The sequence below is a fragment of the Neopelma chrysocephalum genome, unplaced genomic scaffold, assembly GCF_003984885.1.
Source record: "Neopelma chrysocephalum unplaced genomic scaffold, ASM398488v2 Primary Assembly neopelma1_147, whole genome shotgun sequence".
Classification (NCBI taxonomy): domain Eukaryota; kingdom Metazoa; phylum Chordata; class Aves; order Passeriformes; family Pipridae; genus Neopelma; species Neopelma chrysocephalum.
This window is the reverse complement of record NW_020897809.1, coordinates 2104943-2128984: the sequence shown is the minus strand read 5'-3', so window position 1 is coordinate 2128984 and position 24042 is coordinate 2104943. Positions and strand designations below refer to the sequence as shown.

The following is a 24042-nucleotide window of genomic DNA, read 5'->3' as shown; positions in this document are numbered from 1 at the left end:
GATGCTCCGAGCAGCCAAACGCTGTTTGGCTCCGGCATCCAACCCCTGTGTGGCTCGGGCATCCAAACTCTCCTGGCTCCGGCATCCCCAGCGATTTGTAAACCGCACTACAGCCCTCCTAGAGGAGGTTCACAGCACTCCTCGAGGTTCCCAGCCCTGGGTCGGAACCGCAGCACCAGAAGGCTTCGCTTAACCCTAACCCTTCCCCCCAAGGGTCAAGCAAGTCTGACCAAACCAGAATGATAAAATTATGGCCTGGGTTCTTTAGCGAAAAATGTTTGTTCTTTAAAAAGGGCACAATGGATAAAACAGAGCACGTCAGGTCGTTCACTTAGGAACTGTACGTGGGAAACTGCACCTGTTGGCCAGTGAGCCTTGCCTGACCCTGTCACACCATACCCCTCTTCTTCATCACCAAGCAGAACTACATCAAGTTTAGGTTCTTCTTTTTACTGTGGGATCAACCCAGGTCACATTGCATTGTATTTTTTCTCATGCTGTTTCTTTAATATTTTAAATAATTTAAAATCCCAGCCTAAGTATGAGTTCGCTTATAAGTACCACCCAGAAAGTACAACATGTTTTAAGTCTATCAGAAAAATAAGCTGAGCACGTGAAGCAATAGCTCTTCAAATAACAACATTTGTTGCATTTTTCTCACAACCCACCTACGTGACTGTTCTTCCTGGCAGGCAACACCAACAGTTTTGGCACATGACAGTGATTTCTCTGATATTCAGGCTGTGCCATAAACGTCTGGAAGCTGCAGCTAGAAAAAGAAATGTTTCCAGTTCCCTGACTTACAGAGCACACAGCCCAAATGCTCTGTCCAGTGCCTCTGGCCCCAGGTCAGTGCTCTTCTGCTCTGAGCTGCAAAGGCAAGAGTTCAGGAAAGCAAATAATTACCCAACAGAAAGGACAAGGACCAAAGCAGATTCCTTGTTCTCCCCCTTGCACTCGGGGATCACAGCCACCAAGCACTGTGACTGTGACCTATTTACTTGTGGCCCGGGGATGGTTTTTAAGCTTTCACAGCACCTGCTGAGCATTAAATATCCCCCCCCACACACCTGACCTGGTCACTTATACCGGTTAAAGATTTACCTAATGCTATTTACACACAAAACTTGTGTTTCAGACATGAATCCGGAAACATAACTTGCAGGGCTTATGCTCATGGTACTCCATGTTCCATGCTTTAAAACAGATCATTCCCCCAAAATACCTCTTTGAGAGTTTCATCTCCTCATGACTCCTATAAGCCCTTCTGAAACCTGTGTCAGACAAGTCACCGCCTCCTGCTCTGTGCTATTCACAAGCCTTCAGATTTCCCACAGGCAGGTAGTGCTCCGTGAAGGCGAGTAGCAGATTTATGTTAGATCCTACATATTTATAGATGTTTAAAAACAGTGTTAAGCAAATCACTTTCATCCCACTCCTATGTGTTTTCTGCACCCCGTGTAAAATCAGCTCAAGGTAACTGAAGTGCAGCCAATAAACAAGTGCTGAGGAGCACACGAGTACAATCTGTTGGAAGGCCAAGTAAGGAAACAAGAACTTCACAAGGCTGACCTGTTTCTGAAACATCCTGTGGACTCTCATGTTATTTGGAGGAAGCAAAGCCGGCTCTTTGTAAAATTTCAACTTGCTGGGGTCGTGTAAACCTTTACAAAACCATCCAGGAGGAGCAGCAGCACCTGCAAGGTTTGCTCCACATGGTACCAAGCAGCTCCTTATGCTCAAAGAAAGCAATAAATTACCCCAATTCACAGGTCCTGTATATTAATTAGCTTCAGCACCCTGTGAAACAAAACCTGTTACCTCACAAGAAGGCTTTGAGAAATAGGTCTCCTGCATTTGAGGGAACTGAATACAACCCAATCAAGATCTTTAACATGAAGCCTGTGCAAGTGGTATTTATGTGGTTTGCATTTATCTTTTATGCAAGTAATGGAGCATGCTAGACAGCTTTCCACGCAGTTTTGTAAGATGGTACATTCCTCATGGTAAGCAGCAGTATTTATCATGATATTAATACCAAAGCCATCAGTAACAGTTTAAGTATCTTTTTTAATTTTCTTACAACCACTTAAAACTGTCATATAACACAAACTTTTGTACACTATTTACAGACAAAACAAGCAAAATATCCATCCAAAATAGTTTTTAAAAAAATCCTCTGATTAAATTGTTACACCTGCTCAAACAATGGTGGGACTTAATAGGCATATTTTCTTGTGCATGTTTCTCTTCCATGTAGTATTTCAGTCTCACTGCATATATATATATTTTTTTTAAAGTTAAAGAAAGATAAAACAACAAGCAGAAGGGACACAACACAATATGCATTTAAATCTTTGTTTAAGAACAAGCAGCTAATTAAAAAAGGCAAAATACAGGAAAAGTGCATCAGTTCCAATGAGTTAGTATAAGAAAGAGGCCCACAGGTGGGGAGCTGGTACCCTTTAGGGCAGAGTCTCCTAAAAGACCTCTGATTGTCTATAAGGATTATTTAAAATTCCTTTTAAACAGAAATAATAATTAAAAAAAAAAAAGAAATGAAAGAGGAGAGGAGAAACATGACACCTCCAGATTATTTTTTTTGCCATGAGGTTTCTTGGAAACTGGTGCTTAACAACTTTCAGAGTGGGTGAGAATTCCTCTGTGCCTGGAGCTCACTGTTCATTGCCGAGCTGTGCCTCGGTCAGGCCTGTTCCTCTCGGACTGTGCAAGGCCAGAGGGCTCCCACAGACACCGTGTTTGTGCTCAGTCAGTCAGACCTACTGCCTCTGAATCTGGTCAGTGCATCACCTGCTCGCTTCCATGGCTTAAAGCTGAGCCAAACACTGCTGGCTTTGCACCCAACAGAGTAAAACTTTGTCTTCTCATCAAAAGTCCATTTATGTGTCTGGTGCATTTCAGAACAACAGATGCCACTTGAGGAAGCGACCGTGGAGACAAAGTGTCATCAATCTTAACTCATTTTTGTTGTGTTTCCTACAGATTATTATTAATTTTTTTAGAAAAACACGTAACAATAAAAGAGGCTTGTTGTCTCTGGTGTTCCCAAGTCCCATTCTGATCTCTCACCCAAAAGGCTGCCTTTGAAAACAAGGCTACACACATGTTGGGGAAGGGAGGCAGCACTTTGAAATAAGGGTTCAGCACACAATCCCTTTAAAGAGGAGCCTTCATCATACACCTGAAGTCTCCTGACCGAGCCTATGTCTTTGTGCTTAGTTACTTTTAGGTGATTTGAGCTCACAGTAGGCAGTAACCAGTCTGCTACTATGTGACAGGACTGGTTAAGGAGTAGCTTTGTACAGGATCATCGTATTTTTGGCTTTCTGGTAAGGCTACTTCATCTAGTAACAACAGATTTGGTCCAAAGGTATCCAGTCTCCAGTTCAAGCTTGATAGTTTTGAAGCCTATTCCATTACATTCAAAAATCTCACAAGCCACTTGGCTTTTTGCAAACTACGTACCGAGTCTTTGTACTTTACACAGAAGAATGGAGTGCTCAGTCCAATCAACTGTAAATATATTTACAATTCTGTGGACCTAGCAGCTAAATACTCCTTCCCTCCTTTAAAGCATCACTGGAATAAAGAATAAACACTAGCAAATCCTAAAGCAACAACAAAATACTGCTAAAAGTTGTGACAGAGAAAGTAATCTTAAAAACCACTCCTGAACTCTGTATGTACTGTTTCCATTAATCCCAGGAGAGACTGCAAACACTCCTGGAGTACTATACAACACAGAAATTAATCTGCCTTTTATTTCATTCCTCAAAGAGGAACTTTCGGAAATGTTTCGAGTTAGGAAAAAAGTAGTCTTCATTCACCAAGACCAGTGCTGTACCTCTGCTCTTCTGGAAGGACTGCTTTCAGTTTAGGATGGACTGCAAGCTGCTCATGCTTTGGGGCATAATCCTACCACACGAACCTTCCATGACATTTCTGGAGGTTGAATACTTCTCTATTATAGAATCCTTGTGTTGGTGCAGAAAGCACACCACAGTAACCAAACAAAACCTTTGTGCCTAACAAAGGCTAAGTTTAGCACAGCACAAGTGGCACCACCAGGTTTCTAAAGCTGTGGCGTGCAAACCCAAGACTGCACAACACATATGAAAACATGACAGGCAAGAATACAAACCCTCAGTGGGTCAAGCCAAGGGTAAACTCCCTTTACCAGCCCCAGAAACAGCACACAAGGCCCAGTGGGGAGTTCATTTTCTTGTGCTGAAGACAATGCCAAGACACCACTGCCTTTCTCCTGGACTCCAGCGTTGTCATATGTATGGTAGAGGACGGCATAAATTCCTGAAACCTAAATTACTGCAATCCCAGCAATTCCTGCTGGTGAAACATTGCTGGCACCCAAAGCCAAGATTCAGCCACCAGCTAAGCAAAATCCAGTTTTGAAGAAACAGAGCGACTAAAGCCCCACGTGAGCTGATTTCAAGTCATGTTGGAATAAGTTGAACAAATAAGTACAGTTATGTCATCTGCCACGCATAGAGAAAGAGGAACTTGAAACAGAGTCAAGTAGAAACACCATCCATCAAGATAAAGCCCCAATTATCCCTTTTAAATCCAGCAATAAAACAGAGTGCATTTTTTTCCCCAGGAAACAGAGTGTACAGTACCCGTGTGCAGCATAAAAACATTTCACAAATAATGAAAACATCCCTTTTGAAAATCTCAACAAAAATAGATCCCATTGGGACCAGACTGTCAGTGCCTCCCAAAACAAGGCAGAAAAATCCAGCCTATAAAACATGCCAAAGGTGACCAGTAAGTATCTCACTAACATCTGGAACTGCTGACTGCTTTATTTACTGAGAAAAAGAAGTATGACATTTGTATTTAAAACCCTAGGCACCATCTTAACAGGTCCACTAAATTACACTTTAAGCTCTATTCTCTCCTGACAGCTACTTAAAAAGATATGTATCTGTCCATGGGGAAAGGTGGAAGCAACATCTCTTGGCTATGCAGGAGGCATCAGGGCAAGAGAGCTCTGGAAATCATATTGCACTGATTCAAAAGCATCACCTTCCAGCCCAGAAGTTCTCTGCTGGTCAAATTTCTCAAGACAAGATGCTGACAGCAAAGCAGCAGTGTTTCTTTTAAAATTTTCTCAGCCTAATGGGTTATCACTGAGCTTGTCCTAAGGGAATGGAGTACAGGCAGATGATCTAAGCAGAATATGAAGAGCCAAAACATCCATTTACTGGCCACATATCTGGTGTGAGGAGGAGGAAGGAACACTTTGATTTCAATTTAATTACGTTTTCAGACTCTGCTTACAACATGGGAGAAAAATTGTCCGAGCTACACGCTGCCCTCCCTCCCTCAGGAATATTCAGCTAAATAAACTGTCTGGCATTTACATTTCGATTCTGGAACAGGAAAAAAATCTGATTATTTATTTCTGTAAATAGTTCTGCTTTGACTTGGCAGTTATTCTAAGGGGCAAAAGCAGTAAAGCCCAGTCACTGTGCTTTGCTTAGTCCAAACAGTTTTCCCTGGAGGCAGCTCCCCCTCAACACCAATGTGGCAGGTACAGACACAGGCTGTGCAAACTCAGCTGTCAGCTTACAGACACCTCCTTCCTGAATCCTACAGCTCACAGCATTGGAACAGCCGATCCCACTGGGCCTAAGGGACACTCGGATCCCTCTGTCTGACCAGAGTGACCCGTGCTCATTTCCTAAACCAATTCCTGCAGCGAGAACCTTCCTAACTCACGCACCTTTGTATGCCAGGGGCTTCCTGCAGAGATGGATTTGAACAGGAGATAAAGGGCCATGGCTGCACACATCCAGCTCCTGCCCCTCCAAGTACTGTGAGGAAGGCAGAGTGACTGAATGCAAGCCATCTGAAACTTAATGCTCATATGATGCAGATCTTGAGCCCGACACAAGTTTCTCCACATCTTTAATGGAAAGTAATGCAAGCCCTGTTAAAGTGTAAAGCACAGGTCTGCAGCGAGTGGCTGGTTGGGTTTTATTACCCTGGAAAATTAAAATCAGCAGTTCATCCTATGGTGAGCCTACTGATGGACCTAAGATGTTCCTCTGGTCCTTTTCCTTTTTTCTAATAAAAGCAGACAAGTCCCTTCCCAACCCACCAAATTTTCACCAAGTCTGATCCTGAGCATCTGTAGATAGTTAAAAATACAAAGTCAAGCTCACAAGAGTTTCCAGTATGCAAACACTGGCAGAGCTTTCTTGCAGTCCTCTGTTGGTTGCAGTTTCCTTAGTGTATTCTCTAAAAAGATGTTCAGATAGCAAAGCAAAAGTCTGCTGACAGGCTCTGTGTACATGGCCCAATTGTTTGCTAGAAGAAAAAGGAAATAACTTCACACAATAAAAAAAAATATAAAATAATCTGACAACCAAAATATAGAAAATGCAGAGGCACTTTCTCTTTCCTTCCTTATTTCCTACAGCCCATCTGTAAGAGAAGTGCAAAAATAATTACGTTTTCTGACATCTGAAGAAAAAGGAAACATCCAGGTTACGCCTACACAGGTTTCACTAAAGCTTTGGAACAGAAGCTCTGTATGCTGACATTGGTTTGTACTCTGGACATGCCCACAGAAGTCAGACTGCTGTGCAGCTACAGACGATTTGTCCAGAAAGAATGGTTCCCTCCCTTTTTAGTTCGTCACTTCTACTGTTCAGGCTACAGAGGTAGTAAAAACAAAACTGAAACCCAACAACAATGAAACCGAAAAAATCCAAAATAAACAAAAGAACTTCAAAAGGAACCACACTCTTGCTATACTGTACATTCAGAACCCTGTGGCCACGTTGTTGTCCTAACAATGAACAAATTCATTAAAAAACTCAACATTAACACACGAATGTGCAAAGAGCACATTCCAAAGTCAGTGCTGTGGTAAAGCAAGTGTTCGTCCACAGGGAGGGAAGGGGATTCTGTGAGACATCAGGGACAGAGAAAGGTTATTTCTGGCAGCCTACATGCTAACGTAAACAGGATCCGATTCTCCTTTTAAAGTTCCGTGCCAACAGAACTATTGAAATGTCATTTCCCACGAGAGGAGACTTTTCTGTAATCATTAAAAAATACATTAGAAAAAGGGAACCATAGAGCAAGAGACTATTGTGTTCCCGAGCTGGCAGCTGGTAGAGTAGCCCCTGTGTTTGCATTGGCATTTTGCTCCAGATGTTGTCTTCCTTTTGTCAAAATAGAAAAATCGAGGCTGACACACACTTTCAGGTCACCAGGGCCTCAGTTTAACTTCATTTGGCTTCACTTGCTAGAGAGGAAGGAGCATGTTTTTGTAGTTGTGCTTCAAAGGTCCACTTCAACTTGGCTGCTCCTCAGTTAGCAAACTGCTGGTAGAAGGCAAGTTTGACCCTCTCAATGTGATGGCAGAGTTTAATAGCTGGTCCAAGTTTCAAGTCCATACACTCTTGAACAGTGGGCAGGGTCAGCAGCAGCAGGGCCTGGCCATCGATTTCCTGTCAGGAAACAAAATTCCATAGTGACTTTGTATTTTTATTCTCCTTGCTCCTTCAGCTTTGGTTTGCTGTAATTTCAGATTCATGACCATTTGTGAATTAGATGTTTCTTTCATGCTACTCCAAGCAGCTTAAAAATCTCTCTCACAACAAATTAACTCCTTTCTTAAAACGTCAGCTCAAATTCACTGGCTGAGGGACAGAGTCTCATGAGATGCTATTGCAAAAAAATCAACCTAACAAAAGAAACCAAGGAAATTTCATGCAGAAAGTCCCACTTTCTGCATCTTTCTATAAAAACAGAGGTTCTACAAGGTCAAGTAAATCCATCACTACAAACCGTAGTCATCATTAGTTCTAGTACTACAGTTTTGATAGACAACGCTTCTTATGGCAAATTTTAAGCAAGATGCAAAAAAAATGTTAACTTGACTCTGTTTTGTACTCTGGTTGTTATACTAACACAAAAACATTCACTCCTGCAATACAACACTGTGATACCTGCAGTTACTCTGTAAAATACAAAATATCTATCACATGGAAAAGTCAACCTAAGTGGCACAACTTTATCTCCTAGAAAACAGGTTCCTGCCTTCATGGTGCTTGGCTGTAGGCATTCTTTGTATTTTTGGGATTCGGATACCCCACAGATCAAAACGCCCTTCACTGAGTGCTGAGAAACCTGAGAAATTCTGGTCATTCCCTCAACTCTCCTCTCTTAAACTGCTGTAGGTTGCACAGGTGTTTGTTTCCTCAGAACCCTACTGAAAAATTCAAACTAGTTTCTTCTCATGATTCCTTAGAGGATAAGAAGCAAAGTGACAGATTCTACATTTTAACAGACAGAAAATGATACCTGGTCAAGGAAAATTCTCGCCAGTGGAGCACAGTCAGTGGATTTGAGGAATCGTACCACATCAGCCACGCTCCACTCCAGAGGGTTACTGTCCAGCTGCAGCTTTTCAGCAACTTCCATCTTTATGTCCTAGACAAGCCACCCAGCGCAAAAAGAATTCCCAAAATATTACATATGCCATGGACCAACGCTCCCATCTACTCAAACTCAAACATTCAGCTGCCAACTAAAGGTCTAATGAGAGCTCAAACTGCAGAGGTTTTTTGGCCAGGAGAGATGTGCAGAACAGCCTTCTGCTCAGGGTAGAAGATGGTGTAACAGTCTGTCAGTGTTACAGACAGACAGAAAGGATCTAAATCCAGGATTTGGTCCACACCACGTCACTGCTCTGGTTGAACCAAGAGGAGTGCTAACAGCTGGAAAATGGGAAAGCTCACCATTCTGTCTACATCTTTCTGCCTAGTTCTTTATTACAGTCCTGTCCTGTAATAAAAATCATGATTTTTAATTACTCTGTAGTTTCACAATGCCCTTTACAGGGTAACAGTGTTTTATGAGAACACATGTACAATGGTTTACACTCCCAAGGTATTTGTGCTTGCCCAGCACTGAGCAAGCAGAAGCAGAATTCTAAATTCCTAGTTACCTTTGGCGAAGGAGGTTTATTTTCATCATCAGAAAAGGAAAAGGTCCTGAGCTTCCTCTTCCGCTTGTCTCGGTCCTGAGCCAGGGAATGAGACAGTTCACTCTGGGTGGGAGATGACGACAGCGATTTCTTCTCTGATACCTCTGATTCTTCAAGCAGTTCATCTTGGTGCTCTGAGGTACTGTCCTCAGTCAGAGATTCCTCATCCACCTCATCCTGGTCATCCTCCTCTTCTGCCCCACTGCCCTGAAAGGTTCGGAAAAAAGAAAAAAAGGGCAATGAAATGAAAAACAATGGGAAGTTTAGGACAAAAACTGCAATTGCCACCCACTGTCAGCTGTAATCCAAAGTCACAAGGAACTAACATTTGCTGTTTCAAGGGAAGCTGGTCAGAGATCACAGCCCGTGCCTATGAACGCTGTTGGCAGTGTCCTACCTGGGGAGATCCAGCTGGGGTGTTATCCACGGACGTAGAAGAACGTTTTTTCTTATGAACAAAAAAATGTTTTCGCCTCTTCCGTCTTTTATTTGGTTTCTTCATGGCTACTTCCAGGTTACTGTGGCCACCCGGGGGCCGACCTATCCGCTTGTTTTTCCGCTTCCCATAATAGTGTGCTGCCAGGACAGAAGAGAGGAGCACCGTGTTGAAACGCACCTTCAACGTCACTAGTTATGTTTGTCCATCATCAGGACTGGAAAAATCAGTAGAAGGACATTTCCCAACAGGAAACCCAATTCTGCCAAACTTCAAAATCAGTATGTCTATATTTTCCTCTTCAATTTGGTCTAAGGAACAAGAGTTACTCCTCAGTTTTGTTTGCCCTGTAAAGATTTACTTCCTCCATCTCTGAGAAGCCCCAAATGATCTGATTTTATACAAAAATCATCAGTGAAAGATTTGGTCCAATTTAATTGCGCTTTTTATATTGTTTTGTAGTTTTTAAATGTGGTCTCGATGCACTGTTTGTTCTCACAGTGTCAAATGGTTAAAGTCAGTTTACAAAAACCCTAAAAAACTTAGAAAAGGGCTTGAAGGTGTATTTTGTTGCACAACAAATTGGTAAAAGCAATTACAATGCCACTTAAATTACAGTGTTAGTCAGTTCTTGCCCCAGAAGTTGTCTTAAGAAGATAAAGTTTTAAGCACACAACAAAAAGTTGAACTGTGGTTCTACTACTTAATGTAGAATCAGTTTTTTCTCCCCTACCCATTGGCATGTGAATATTTTGTAGGTTTGTGCATGTAGAGCTTGAGCTGTTCCTTATGTAGGCAAAGCAATGTATTTTGGATTCCTTCTGGAGCCAAAACCAAAAGAAACTAAAATGTAACACTCCAAGCTCCACCTCGTTATGAGATTAGTGAACTACTCACTGTATTTAGTCTTTGTCAGGACAGAGCAGTTCTCAGAACACTTATCCAGCACCATTTGAGGGCCGAAGAGGTTTGGACAACATTCCAGCTTGATGCATGTTTTCCTACAGAAATCTGCCACCCGATCTGCCGTCCTCACAACTTCCACAGTCGCACGGTAGCTCTTCCCTTTGTATCTAGCATTGGAAAGATGGTCATAGTTCAGGAATCTTCCAACTACCAGCAGCAAAGAAGTACTTCATTTATTGCTTTGAGATCAAACAGAGAAATCTGAGCAATGATGAACTTTATGGACTGCCAAGTCCAGGAAATAGGTACTCCCATCTCTTATGGCAGATCCTCAAATAAAGAAAAGCCATCACCAGAGGTGGCTGCAGCACCAAACACAGCAACACTGCCCTGTCAGTGACTACAAAATACCATCTGAGAGGACTGTCCCAGAGTTCAGATGTTTTGTTTTCTTTGCTCACAGATGGTTTGCTCTCTTTGCTTTTATGGGACTGCAGAAGTTCCCACTGTGACATGGACAGCTGGTCACACAAAACAACACCAAGAGCACCCCCTGAGCTAATCATGGTAACAGCAGACAGCTTTTGGTGAGCCCTCTATGCACAGCCTATGGCAAGCAGATGGATTACTGCCACATTTCCAATCAACTTTTATCTAACTGCTGAACAGTTTGCCAGGACAGTCACTTGCCATGGCTTGACATATTGCTCCTGTTTGATTTAAATTAAGAAAAGATTTCTTTTTGTTCACCAGCCTTGTCATTACCCTGACAGAGCCACTCCGTGCAGTGTCTGCCAGAGCTGTTCATCATTTCTGCTTTGTTCTCCCAGCACAACTACAGCACATGCTGATATCTATTAGGGGTGTTTCAGGCCTCCAAGTATCTCGCTAATGCCTTGAAAAAAAGAGCAATATTATCATAGTCCAGAGATCCCTGGTGTCATTACTGTGGCAGGAGAAAGCACACAGCAACTTTGATGAAAATAAACAAATTTTTTTTCCTTTATTCTTCAGCTACATCTTCTATTTACACTAATCTTTCATATCACCCTCCTATTGCCCAAATCCAGAGCAATCCTTCAATACATGGAAAGGTGTCTTTTTATACACAAATCTGATCCAACAAAAGATTTACTGACATGTTGAAAACTATGTAGGAAAGTGTGCTATGGCACATTGGGAAAATCTAATCTCTAGTATGCAAACACAGTGACCTAATTACAAAACCATCCCTAGACTATAAAGGAGTATCTGGACTTATCAAATACATGCAAATATGCTCAGTGCTTTTTTCCTTGCTGCAAAATAATCTTGCAAAGAGGCTTCAACCCAAAAAGCTCAGCAGAAAAACTGGAGAGTGCTTTGGGGTAGACTGCTGGAGAAAAACTTCCATGCCAGGCCATTTCAAAGCACTGTTGTCACTTAATTTCTGAAGAATCTTCTTCCACTGAAAAATTTGAGTGGAAATGCCATGGGAGCCTGAGAAGCCTCCCAAGCAATATGTGCTTCTGCTTTAAAACACTGACAATTATCTTCAGGTGAATTAAATAATCTTAAACCTCACCTGCAGGTCTGTCCATGTACATACACTGTTGTACCAGTACCACACCAGTCTCACTTGACCACTGGCTGCTGGCATGCCAGTAGCAGGGTATGCCTGGCATATTATGGAGCATTAAAATGGGATGCACTTCACCAAGCGCCCCTCAAGAAATTTATAAAGAATTCAACATTTAATGGCTGTTGGCATCTTGATATGCTCTAAGCAATTTTTCCTTCTCTGAAATGTATGAAGTTAAAGCACACACTGCAGAGAAATGCTACTGAGATCAACTAAATGGGGAACAGGACAAGAATTTACTTGGCTTTTAGGGTCTCTCCATGTCCATGCCAGGCAGCCTCCTCGTCCAGCTGCAGCTCTCGCAGGACACGGCTGGGTTTGTAGGCGGCGTTGATCAACAGAGTGAGAACCTACAGCGTGGGAGGGAAGAGCAGAAAATATCTGTAAGTTATTTGTACAATTAATCTGTTTTAAAGTGCCAGAGTAGAATAGGAAATTACTCCTATTCATCCAAATTATCCAGCATCAAAGCACTCATTCACAGCAGGATTACAGATACCTCCTGATACTGCCAAAATGAACACTGAGAGCAGTCGACACTTCAGGCCTTGCCAACCTTCAGAATTTGTCTGCAGAGTCATGAGTGTATCTGGCAATTTCCAAGTCATTGCCCTTGAATTACACAGCACTAAATTAACGCCTGGGGCTGAATAACTACAAAACTTGCATAACCTTGGCTAAATCTAAGTGATTATCTTAGAGATTGTATGTCATGTGAAGATGTGCCAAAAAATGCTGCAGGATTTTGTTGCCTGCCAACCCACCACTTACAACAAAATCATACTGCAGAATCTTAAGCTCTCATCTGTTTTGCTTTCATGAACCATGACAAGGTCTGTACTATAATAAAATGATAATTTCTCTGGTAATGTAAAATAACTTGAACTTGTGAATAGCCTGAAGTTAGGGAGGTATAGCACAAAACATGCACTCAAATTGTATTTCTTACATTCAGTATGTGCTTACTCCAAATCATTCCAAAATTGGGTGCATCAGAACCTTGACATTACAGACTTGCAGCTTCATTACTACTAATGCAGTAGTCCAGAAATTAAAAAAAAATTAAATATAGTGCAAGTCCAAACTCTCTCTAGGATTCATACAGGGAGCACGACTCATAACTGAAATGAATGTACCTAAGCATATTGGTTGAACTGTTAGCAACACTCAGCATCTGCACATCAGCAGGATTTGTGCACACTTTCTGCTTTCAGGCAATGAAGCAGATTAAACCTTCAAGGTTAAATGAAGCTGCCACAGAATTTCACACTTGTTCTTCCGCAGTTCTTACATCAGAGTACCAACACTCACGGAAAGGATGGGGTCATTCTCTGCATGCAAAAATGGACCTTTTTCAGTAATCAGCTTGACTCTTGACAACCAGACTCTTGTTTTACAGCATGTCTGATATGCTACTTGGTAGGGAAGGTAAAAATTCCAAAGATGGTGAGCCAATTCCTACATTTAAAGTGATCACTTCATGAGAGCTCAAGTGTGCACATGTAGTTATGCCTTAGGAAATTCCCAGCCTCTCAGGCCAGATAATAAGCACCCTTTTGGAGATTTCAGAAAAATAATTATTGCATTAAAGTATCTGTAAATTTGCTGTGAAACACCTTGTGGAGAAGAGGCTCTTTGGCATTTAAAGAAAGCCTCTTCCTCCCTCAATTACATTAAAAAGCAAAACTGCAATTTCACCTGATCTTTGTAAATTGTATCCCACTTGCAAAACACAGAGAATTCTTTTAATTTTCAAATTACGGAAAATAGTTTGCCATTTCTACTGAGAAAATCTGTATGTCCTCTGTTTTAACATCAACAGTGCAAACTGTAAAGGAATTTTGGGATTATCTCCAGCTAAATTCTGTTAATTAAATTTGAAGCATTTATTACAGCTATAAAGAGATACTGACTCCTTTGATTGTGGCAATTACAGGTTACACTGTTTTAACCTAAAGTAAAATTTAGCAGTAGAAGGCTGATTGTAACTCAGATAAATGAGAGGCTTTTACTCTTTCCAGCCATTCATAAAACCGCTCATGATTTATACTTTACTAGATGCAAAAAGACCCTCTTTAATAAATTCAAGCTGATAATGAGTAATTACCCATCTGTAACTAGAGACACTCAGCGTTTATGACAGGCCCACTCTGCACAACCATCTCACCTCTTTGAGCACAAGAACACAGTTCCCAGGTCCCACAGACTGCGGGAGCTCTGCAATCCTGCCCTTGTTCAGGTAAGGCCCCGAGAAGCACCGGTGGTTGAAGTAGATCTTTGGGCAGCAGTACTTGCCATTAATTACCACTGAGAAATGAGAAAGCAAAGATTTAAACCACATGCTACAACCTCCCCAGGAAAGAATCTTGCAATACTACAATAACAGTTTGTCTGCTGTGAAAAAGGAGGGGAGAAAGTCTTGAGTGACATGAATTTGGGGTAGTTTCTGTGTCACGTTTGCAGTGACAGCATTAGTTATTCCATGTTGCCAAAATATTTTTCATACTTCACACCCATGCTTGCAAATTGTCAAACTATAGTAAATAAAGATGGTCATCCATCAGGAAAGAAACATTCCTTCCTGGCTAGTCTGATCCTTCATGGTATTACACCAGTGAGAACAGGAAAGACAAAGACAGTCCCAACTTCTTGGTAACAGAAGCAGTTCCTATACAGCAATTACAGATAAATTTTCCAGTCAAGTAATTATCTCTCCCCCAAAACTTCTGTCACCAGAGAAGCTGGCAAAATTATTCTACACAGTTTATCCTAAATTGCAGTATAACATGGCTGTGCATTTTTAGACTCTTTTCCCTCAATCAGCAAACAAAAGATGCAGCAACTGATGAAGTGACCTTTGATGAAGTGACATCAAGCGTTCTAAACCCATTAAATGGTTCAACGTTTCTCAAAATTGAAGAGTAATACATGTTGCAATAGAGTTATGTGTAAAGACAATATTGTTTTACCTAGTGGTGTTGTAGTTTTCCTTGACTGATCAGTACTATCACTTAAAGATCTTAAATTCAGTGGTTGAAAACTGGCAGATAAATAAATGAAGTTAAATTTACGTTATGACTCTATTAAAAGCCAATTAAACTGCTAAACAAGCACACATAATTTCTATCAATGCTTGCTTTGGGTGAAGCTTCAGATGTGCACTTCACTGTACAGAAAACAGCAGAGGAGGCACTTTGTTGCCAAATGGATGGATCTGTGTGACTGTTTCACCAGCAGATGTACTTATTCATCACATTCGTTCTTGCAACAGTTTAGAAAATGATTAGATTTTGCCATCTGGCACACAAAGCAGTTTACTGTTTGAATTGCTTTTGTTTATCATGATGATGAAGTTAACATAAAAAACAGACAGACCTGCTTCCCAAACTTAGAATCCAACCACTCAAGAGCACAGATGTAGTGTGCCTGTTTCTCCCAACATTATTAAACATAGCAGGGGACAATAAAAAGTCACCTGCATAGGTCACAGTACACATAGAGCTCCATGTATCCTCTGCTGGGGGGGGGCAATGTTCTGGTGTAAAAATCTCATTTCCAGGTTTAATGCACACATGAACTGCAGGACACAAGTAATTACATGGTTTTGTTTGTTTCATTCTTTTTTGAAGTTCAACAAATCATCAAGGGATGAAAATCTTCAAGCCCTTTCCTCCTCTTCTCTCTCCTAACAATGCCGAGCAGGTGAACTGTTAAGAGGATTTTGCCTTTGTTAGCCTGACCTCTGTGATCAATACCTGAGTCAGAAGAGTTCAGTTCCTGGTTCTTTAGTCCATCATGAACTGTCCTTGAAGACAAAATTCTGAAATGAAAAGAAGTAGTTTGGGAAAAGTGACAGATGGTAAGGACAGTCACCACTCACACAGTTACTAAAAGACCATTACATTTTTTTTCCTTAGCTCCAGCTTTATTAATCTTCTTTTTATACCTCCCCTGTTTAACAATAATAACACGCAAAAACTACCCAATTCAATTTGGAAAGGACTTCTGCACTGCTGCAGCCAGCAGCAATCCTTCCTTGCTTGAAGTCTATGGGCTACCATGGTGAAAAACACCACCAAAGCCACCCACAGGAGTTCACATTTCCTGCCTCCTCTTAACTTCCCATTTAATGGCACAAGGCAGTGTGGTCTTACCTTACACATTTTGAAAAAGTTGGATTTTAAACAAAATATAACCAAAATGACTCAAGTACTCTGGTAAGGATCCCAACAACAAAACACAGAAGAACAGTCTGCCCAGTATTTTAGGAGTAATGAAAACACTGGCAGCACTACTGACAGCTCTGGTGTCTGTAAAGCTGTAGGAGTCAATAAAGCCAGTTGGGAGGTATTCATGGAGCAGTTCTGAGCAGGCTCATGGGAACGAGCTTCATATGCATGACACAGGGTTTATAGATGAATTGTAGATATTAGTAGAACTCTTCTTTTTTGGCTTGTCTGGGCCAAATTTAATCTGGGAAGGAGGGATTAGAAGTTCATCTACTAAAAGACAGCACTCACACTAAAGTGAATTTCTCTGATCAGCTGTGCAAAATCAGTTACATGTTAAGGCAGCCACATTTTTTAAGCATGTTTACATTACAGAAACCGTATTATTTCAGAGAGGAATATAACCAAAAGGAAATACAGTAATTTTTCCTGCTACTCACCATTAAAGAAAGGCTTCAGCATAAATTTACAGTCTTAAGATTAGAGCAGTTTTTCTTAAATTCACAATAAAATCTTCTAAAAGTGAAAGACCAACAATTTCAACCTCGGAACTTCAATGGCTTAACCTGTTCAATAATTCAGCTCAGTTGCAACAGCATTGTTAAAAAACAAATTCCAAGCTTTCTATCTCTTCCTGCTGTAATGCAGGTCTTTTTGAACATCAACAGAAACTACCAGCATTAACACAAATGGATTGTAGAATCTTTCAACCCTCAGTAGAGCACTTCTGTAAAGCTAAATCTTCCCTAACATAGCATGATTTTCCAATTAGAAAAAGAGAAAAAAACAAACAAAATCCTAACAAAAAATAAAAGCAAAGAAGTCGTTACTTACTGTTTTTCTGGTTGAACTACTGCAATTTTTTTCTGCTTGTTTACTGAAAGGAAGAAAAAAAACATAAACAGCAAAGCATGAGAGGCAAACAAAAACATCTAGTACAAAAACTAGTGAACTTTTTTCTCCTAAGTTACACACCAAAAAGAATCCATGTTCCAAGTCACTGGCAGTGTCAGACAGCTGACCCATCTGCACTGGAGTAACTGGCCCAAGTAATTTGACAATAGGTTAACTTCAACTTTCACTAAAAATCCATTAAATCAGGCATGATACCCCCAGCCTTCCAGGAAATCTCACCTTTTTTGCATCTTTTATTTGTACCATAGCCCCTACACTACCTGTAGCACCTGCCAAAAATGAATTTTATGCTTTCCTTTCCAGCACCTAAAGGTCAGATTGTTTGGCCTAACTTGCCACTTTACCAGCACAGCAACTTCAACAGTGTTTAACTTTGAAATGGAATGAAATCAGCAGGTTAGAAACACATATGACTTAAGCCAGTTGCTATGGAGCAACTTGCAACTAAGTCAGTCATCAGGGTGATGGGTCCACTTGCTAATTCTGGCTTTCACAATCAGGTAATAATATCAAACAAGGCAGTGCAACATATGGCTCTTCAAGCTTTATCCCCAAAAAACTTCTGGGGTTTTTTTTGAAGCTTTTTTTCCCTAATTACGATCTCCTCTACTCCCTCCTGTCCTTGGCAGTGCAGGTAGATTAGTTTCTCTTGCTTTGACTTGCAGTAAATGACAGCTCACTCCAATCTTAAAATTCCCTTATCTTACTAATGAACATGTAGGAAATTCTTCAGTTTCTCCAACTCCCACTAAACTTTAATAAATAGAGCTCACTAACCAGTTGAGAGAAGACACTACCTTATGCTTCTTAGTCATGTAGTTAAAACAGGTAGGATTTACTTTTCAGCACTTTGTCATTAAGGGATCATTACCCCCTGGCCCATTTGGAAAGCCAGTCCCCTTTATTTAGACTCCATGCATACACACTCCACACTGTTTTGTTATGGCATTAATTTTACTTGAACAAGTGCAATTGTAAAATTAGTATCAGGGTGAGACAAACTTCAAGAACAGCTTAGACAGAAGTAAATGCAGAGCATGGGGTTTTGTGTGTGTACACAACATATATGATTTCTTTGTTATGACTAATGGATTGTTCCCACAGGCTTGTACAGCATCCAAGGGTCTCCAGCCAACACTGCTGTTTTGGAGTTGTTGTATGGCTTCCAACTGTACCCAACAGCCAGGGGAACTCTTGTGCAAGGCACAGATTCTCTGTGCATGATGAATGTTTCCAAATGCAGTGGTGCCAGCAATAATTCTGCAGTAGCCTGCTCTGGAAGGTCTGCCCATCTCTATCCACCCAGGTAACCACTGCAAACAGAGCAGAGCTGGTACCTATTGCTTTGCGAGGAGGCCTGAGCTGATATCCATTCGTCTCACACCAACCCACTGGAAATATATTCATTGATTCCACACTCACTATGCAGTCAGGGACAGGCTTCTTGGAACCTGTTCAGTTTAGAAAAGGAAAAATTGAAACAAGTAATAAAAACCCCGGTTTGGTTAACGCTTGCTATATGTTTGCCAGTGAAGCCACTTTTACTTATGTCATATCTGGGACACAGTATCAATCATTTATTCATCCCCTTTTACAGACCAGATTCTTTCCCGCCCTCATTTGCTTCCTCCTGAAGGCTGGAGATGGGAATTTGCCATCCACAGTTTAGCAGAGATGCACAGTGCATAGTAAGTGCATGTTGATGTACTTCCAGTCAAGAAATGGGATTATAAAAGAGAACGGTCACAGGCCCACTCTATTTTAATGGGGAACCTCTGGAAGTTTTCTTCCTCGATCTGGTTAAAGCTTGCTTAGAATGCAAGTCACTGGTTTGTAAAACTGTTCCAAGGCCCTTGCTTTCTAAAAGACCCCAATCAGCACTTTGCACAGTGCACCAGCCCAGCACTGACACTGCAATGCACAAATGCCATTTTTGGCTTAAATAAGCAGTGCCAGCCAAGACAAAGTGGAGACAGACAATGCAAGTGGGGTTTGCTGTGTTTTCACTGAGGAAACTGTAACTTGTTCCCATACTCTGCACACGGTGAGTATGCTCCAGATACACCTCAGGTCTGATGATGGCATTACAGAAGAACCAATGCAAGTGCTACTTGCTCTTCCCACATCAGGCTTACCCTCCAGCTGAAGCCAGAGGTAGGAATCTTTCAACTTGGTGACTGTAGCAATGCAAACTTCCTCAGGATCAACTGGGTTCACAGCCTCGAGTTTCATATTCTCTTTAAAGCCATGGTCAGAAGTTAACTAGGAGAAAGCCAGAACACTTCAGTAAGATACTGTGTGTGTGTTATATGAACAGCCAAGAATAGGAGCAATACAAAAACCTCAGTGCTGAATAACACAGAAAGATAGGCAGGCAGAGAAGATTTCAGATAATTAGCACATTGAATATGAGATGTATTATGAACTATGAAGAATTTAAGTTAAAAAAACTCTACAGACAGACCTAGAAAAGAACATATTTGTTCTCAAAAAATAAGGATGCTGAGACTCACTGGAAGGATTGAGTGCATTCTCAGCAATCAGGAATTCTCTGCTGCTTGCTACCCAAGTGATAAGTCTGACAAATAGTCTGACCAGGTTCTCTATTCCATCGTGTTAGCTTGGAAATCCACTTTACGTATGCAAATAACATTCCTGCCTCACTCAAATGAGTTCTGGCAGACAGCATAGGAAGCTTTCTTTTAATTTTAAATTTTTTTGATAAGTAGGATCTTACTTTATTCACCAATTTAGTTCACATTTATTAAAAAAAAATTCCCCAAAACGTACGAATGGATGTTTATCCAGCTCTGAAGCTCCTGAATTAAAGATAAGAAGTAGCAGCCAGACAGAGGACTCTTCCTCCCAGAGCCACTCTGCAACATAATTACAGGATCAATACATTATGAATTCTGGAACTAGCCTACAGTGATCAACTCTTCTCAGAAAGGGATAATAAATTCAATGACCTGTTCTAAGATGCCACAGCTTACAAGACAGAACAAGGGCAACAAGAATTCATAGCCAGCAACACCCTCTTCAGAAAATGGTAATTATTCATTTTAATTTCTCCCCTAAGCACTGCAATAGCCCAAGTATTGTAAATGGAACTGGAAGGCAGGTGTTAATAGAACCCTTTTCTGCTTGACAAGGTATTGTGCTTTGGGAGACAGCAATACTGTCACTGAACCAACAAAAGCCCAAAATGTTGCAAGTCCTTCAGGCACTGATTAATGTAAAATGATTATCTGGTACTAATTTAAGATGACTTGGTATTGATCAATACAATGGAATTAATTTTTCAAGCTGAAAGGATGGAAGATTGAAAGAGCACACTAAATAAATGAAAATAAAGTCTATTGAAAGGCCCTGTTTCCACAATTACAGGAGTACCAACAATTGATGCTGTTCTGTGACTCTTCCACAGGCTCTTACACATTTCAATTTCTCAAAACAAACATTTATTTTCAATTTGCATTATCACAGCTGAACCATTTGGTCCACTGCTTCCTTATGCAGGGAACTGGCACGCACCTTCAGTTCACACACATTTATACTCTCTTATCTCTTCTGTTTCCTGAGCTATCCCAGGTAAGGTGTTAAGGCACTCAAATGTGTCCAGAGGAGGGTAACAAGGCTGGTGGAGCAGCTCAGGACTCTGTGTTTGTCCAGTTTGGAGAAAAGGAGGCTGAGGGGTGACCTCACTGCTCCCTGTAGCTTCCAGAGGAGGGGAAGAGGAGAGGGAAGTGCTGATCTCCAGTGACAGGACACATGGGAATGGTTCAAAGCTGTGTCAGGGGAGGTTCAGACTTGACATCTGGCAGCATTTCTTTACTGAGAGGGTGGTCAAACACTGGAACAGGCTTCCCAGAGAGGTGGTCCATGCTCCATCCCTGCCAGTGTTTAAGAGGCATTTGGACAACATCCTTTCACAACACCCTTTAACTTTTGGTCAGCCCTGAAGAGGGTCGGGCTGTTGAACTGGATGGTCATTGTAGGTCCCTTTCAACTGAAATAGTCTATTCTACTTGGAAAGGCAATTTAAGTCAGAAACATGGAAAAGTTTCTTCTCCCTGGAATCAAGAGTGTCATTCACATAACACAAGAGATTTTTCTGGAAGAGAACCTTACCGAGGGGAAGCAGCTCTGGGGAGCGGCCTCAGCACCGCACTGTTTGAGGTAGTCTGCCCAGTCGAAGTCCTGCCCGGGGTAACCTAGGAGAAGGAAAAGCCAAGGGGTTAAGAGTTTAACAGCCTGAGACTCCATTCAAACTGACATGAAATACAGAGCACTGAGATCTGTTCAGGCCACTCAGGTTTGTCAGCTGACTACAGCTTCCTCAGCCACCTGAGGGCAGCCACAGCAACCCGAACTGTGAATAAAGTACATCTGCTAAGCAGATAAGGGCAGCAATTCAAGCATGGGGAAGCACTCTCCCCCTTTTCACAGGGTACAGATGAAACTCAGGAAAGATTTCTGCAATTGCTGTTGTGTCAGCTCTGAAACTTTATTTTTCTTTAAAACAGAGCAGTCAAAATGCGCACAATATCAACATACTACTCTCTCAAAGACGTGCTAAACACTAAGTCATTAAAGAGAGCAGTCAGATGTGCCAAGAGGCTCATCAAGTTTGCCAACAGCTGTAGATCTGCATTTATGTTTGAAGGGAAGACTCTTAACAAGGAGGCCATCAGGAGACACAGCATCCTTCCAAGAAAAATTATCCTCTTCTTGGGGGAAATACTTGGCTTCCCTGTGATCTAATAAAAGCAAATAACTGAAGAGAAGAGGGAGCAGAAGTGCTGCCATGTCAGTTTGAGGCTGGCAGTAAATCAGCAAGTACACAAGTGCTGCAGTTATTCCACTCCCCTACAAGGGACACCTGTGACAATGATTTAAGCAATCCAACAGTCTTAAACCCAGTCTAAGAATACAGTACTAACATGACAAACTAAACACACAAAGTTCAACCATGCTGTGTCTATATGTATTTTAAATATGTAGGATGGTGACTCAACCACTGCCTTGAGCACCCTGTTCCAATCTGTGACAACTCTTTCTGTGAAGAAGTTTTCCCTAATATCCAACCTAAACCTCCCCTGGCACAACTTGAGGCCATTTCTTCTCATCCTGTCACTTGTTACCTGGGAAAAGAGACCGACCCCCAGCTGGCTACAACATCCTTCTTACAGGTAGCTGTAGAGAGCAAGAAGGTCCCCCCTGAGCCTCCTTTCCTCCAGGCTGAGCCCTCTCAGCCACTCCCTGCAGGACTTGTGCTCCAGACCCTCCCCCAGCTCTATTCCCTTCTCTGGACACACTCCAGCACCTCAGTGTCTTTCTTGTAGTGAGGCCCAAAACTGAACACAGGATTTGAGGTGTGGCCTCACCAGTCCAATCTAAACTACTCTGTGACTTTTACCCCCTCAGAGAGGGCTGAACCACAAAAGGATCTATTTATTTTTCTCAGTTTTATCAGTCCCAGTAGGGCTCTTGAGACCTCAGCAATTCAGAATGCCCAACATGTGCAAGGGACTACAAGAACAGGAACTTAAAATCTTCGTCAGCTCCAGTCACATGCCTACAAAGTGAGATTTCATTTTTCACGTGCAAAATTCTGGGTAATGCTGGTCAAGCAAAGCCACTTTTTGTATTTTTTCCTACCTGAAAGGCAGGAGACAAACGTCCTATGGTCGTTGTTCCTCTGATGTAAGGAGCAACTAAAACAAAACATTCTGAATTCTGAGATGGTGAATCAGAGAACTGATTCCCTGATTTTACAATACCATTGACATTTCCACTTTGAGAAAATGAATAAATATTTCAGCAGCTGAGGAACACTCCCCTATTCCCTTATGTCCTGAAGCAATGTTTCAGCAATCTGCTGCTGTGCCTGATAGGTCCTTGATAAAAAAATAGTTCATTAACTTCGAAGTGATAAGATATCCTAAAAATATTATAAAATAATTATAACAATGTTCCATTTGGACCAGAAGCAAAAATCCAATGCAAAGACTACAGGCTTCTGATATCATGTTAATTAAGGCTGAAATCAACATTTCTTTCAGCCCTGGAACACATACACCATTCATTCCAGTGTTCAGGTTTTTATGCATGACCAGCATTCCCCAGCCTCTCTCATCTTCCCAAATCCAGGCTTAGACCCAGGAAACTTCCATTTCACTAACTCAAAGCTCCTGTTTGTCAGAATTTGATCTTTCTTGTTCTACTACATGTAATTGTGTTGCAGAAGTGCTGTCCTAAACAGAGCAGTGGGGACTGGGGACCTGCTCCCTTCGGAGAGGGGTGAGCACGACAGGGCTGCACAGACATACCCGGGGGGGGGCTGAGGTTCAGGCCATTCTTCAGGCTCCACTGTACCGGGAAAATCCCAGCACTGTTGACATGACAAACGTAGGACTGGTTGCTGGGACGGTCTGGTCTCAGGTCATCAATTTCTATCATGAAATATTTGTCATTGAACACCTGGAGTCAGGCAAAAGAGAACCACAGGGTCGGGTGAGTAGCAGGTTCTGATCTACTGCTCCCCCTCCCTCGTTTCGTTAACTTTAGTAAACAGCAACACTGTATGACAGAAACCTTTTACCTTGAAATACAGAGAGGATTAAAAAAATTAAAGGAGAATCTATGGGATTTATAAACCAGTGGATTCCTCTGCATTATCCAGAAAGTTAACAAATAGAAATAATAAAAGTTAATGCATAAGCACTTCAAAAATTAGGTGATCAAGCACTACATGAAATTTTCTCATGAAAAATGCAGAGGAATTAGTGTTTGTGGTCTTCCTACTATTCTATAATAACAAACTGCTTATTTCAACGAGGTTGTATCCTAGGATGGACTGTCACAAGCAAACCCACTCCACTGCTGATGT

At 41.5% G+C, this 24042-nt stretch overlaps 1 protein-coding gene across 4 annotated transcripts in view; it reads right to left on the bottom strand.

Annotated features, from left to right (window-relative positions):
* Positions 1 to 2050: 2050 nt before the first annotated feature.
* Positions 2051 to 24042, bottom strand: part of SFMBT1 (Scm like with four mbt domains 1) — a 91527-nt gene continuing 69535 nt past the window's right edge. The window contains exons 11-23 of one of the 4 annotated variants that reach the window (XM_027701007.1): positions 23483 to 23633; positions 21282 to 21364; positions 19286 to 19412; positions 18488 to 18601; positions 17070 to 17112; positions 15762 to 15826; positions 14174 to 14313; positions 12247 to 12356; positions 10377 to 10552; positions 9441 to 9619; positions 9005 to 9250; positions 8359 to 8487; positions 2051 to 7502 (exon numbers count right to left, since the gene is read on the bottom strand). In XM_027701007.1, coding sequence (XP_027556808.1) covers positions 7362 to 7502; positions 8359 to 8487; positions 9005 to 9250; positions 9441 to 9619; positions 10377 to 10552; positions 12247 to 12356; positions 14174 to 14313; positions 15762 to 15826; positions 17070 to 17112; positions 18488 to 18601; positions 19286 to 19412; positions 21282 to 21364; positions 23483 to 23633 — 1704 coding nt within the window. In that variant the 3' untranslated portion in view covers positions 2051 to 7361. The other 3 variants (XM_027701010.1, XM_027701008.1, XM_027701009.1) reach the window with 3 other exon arrangements.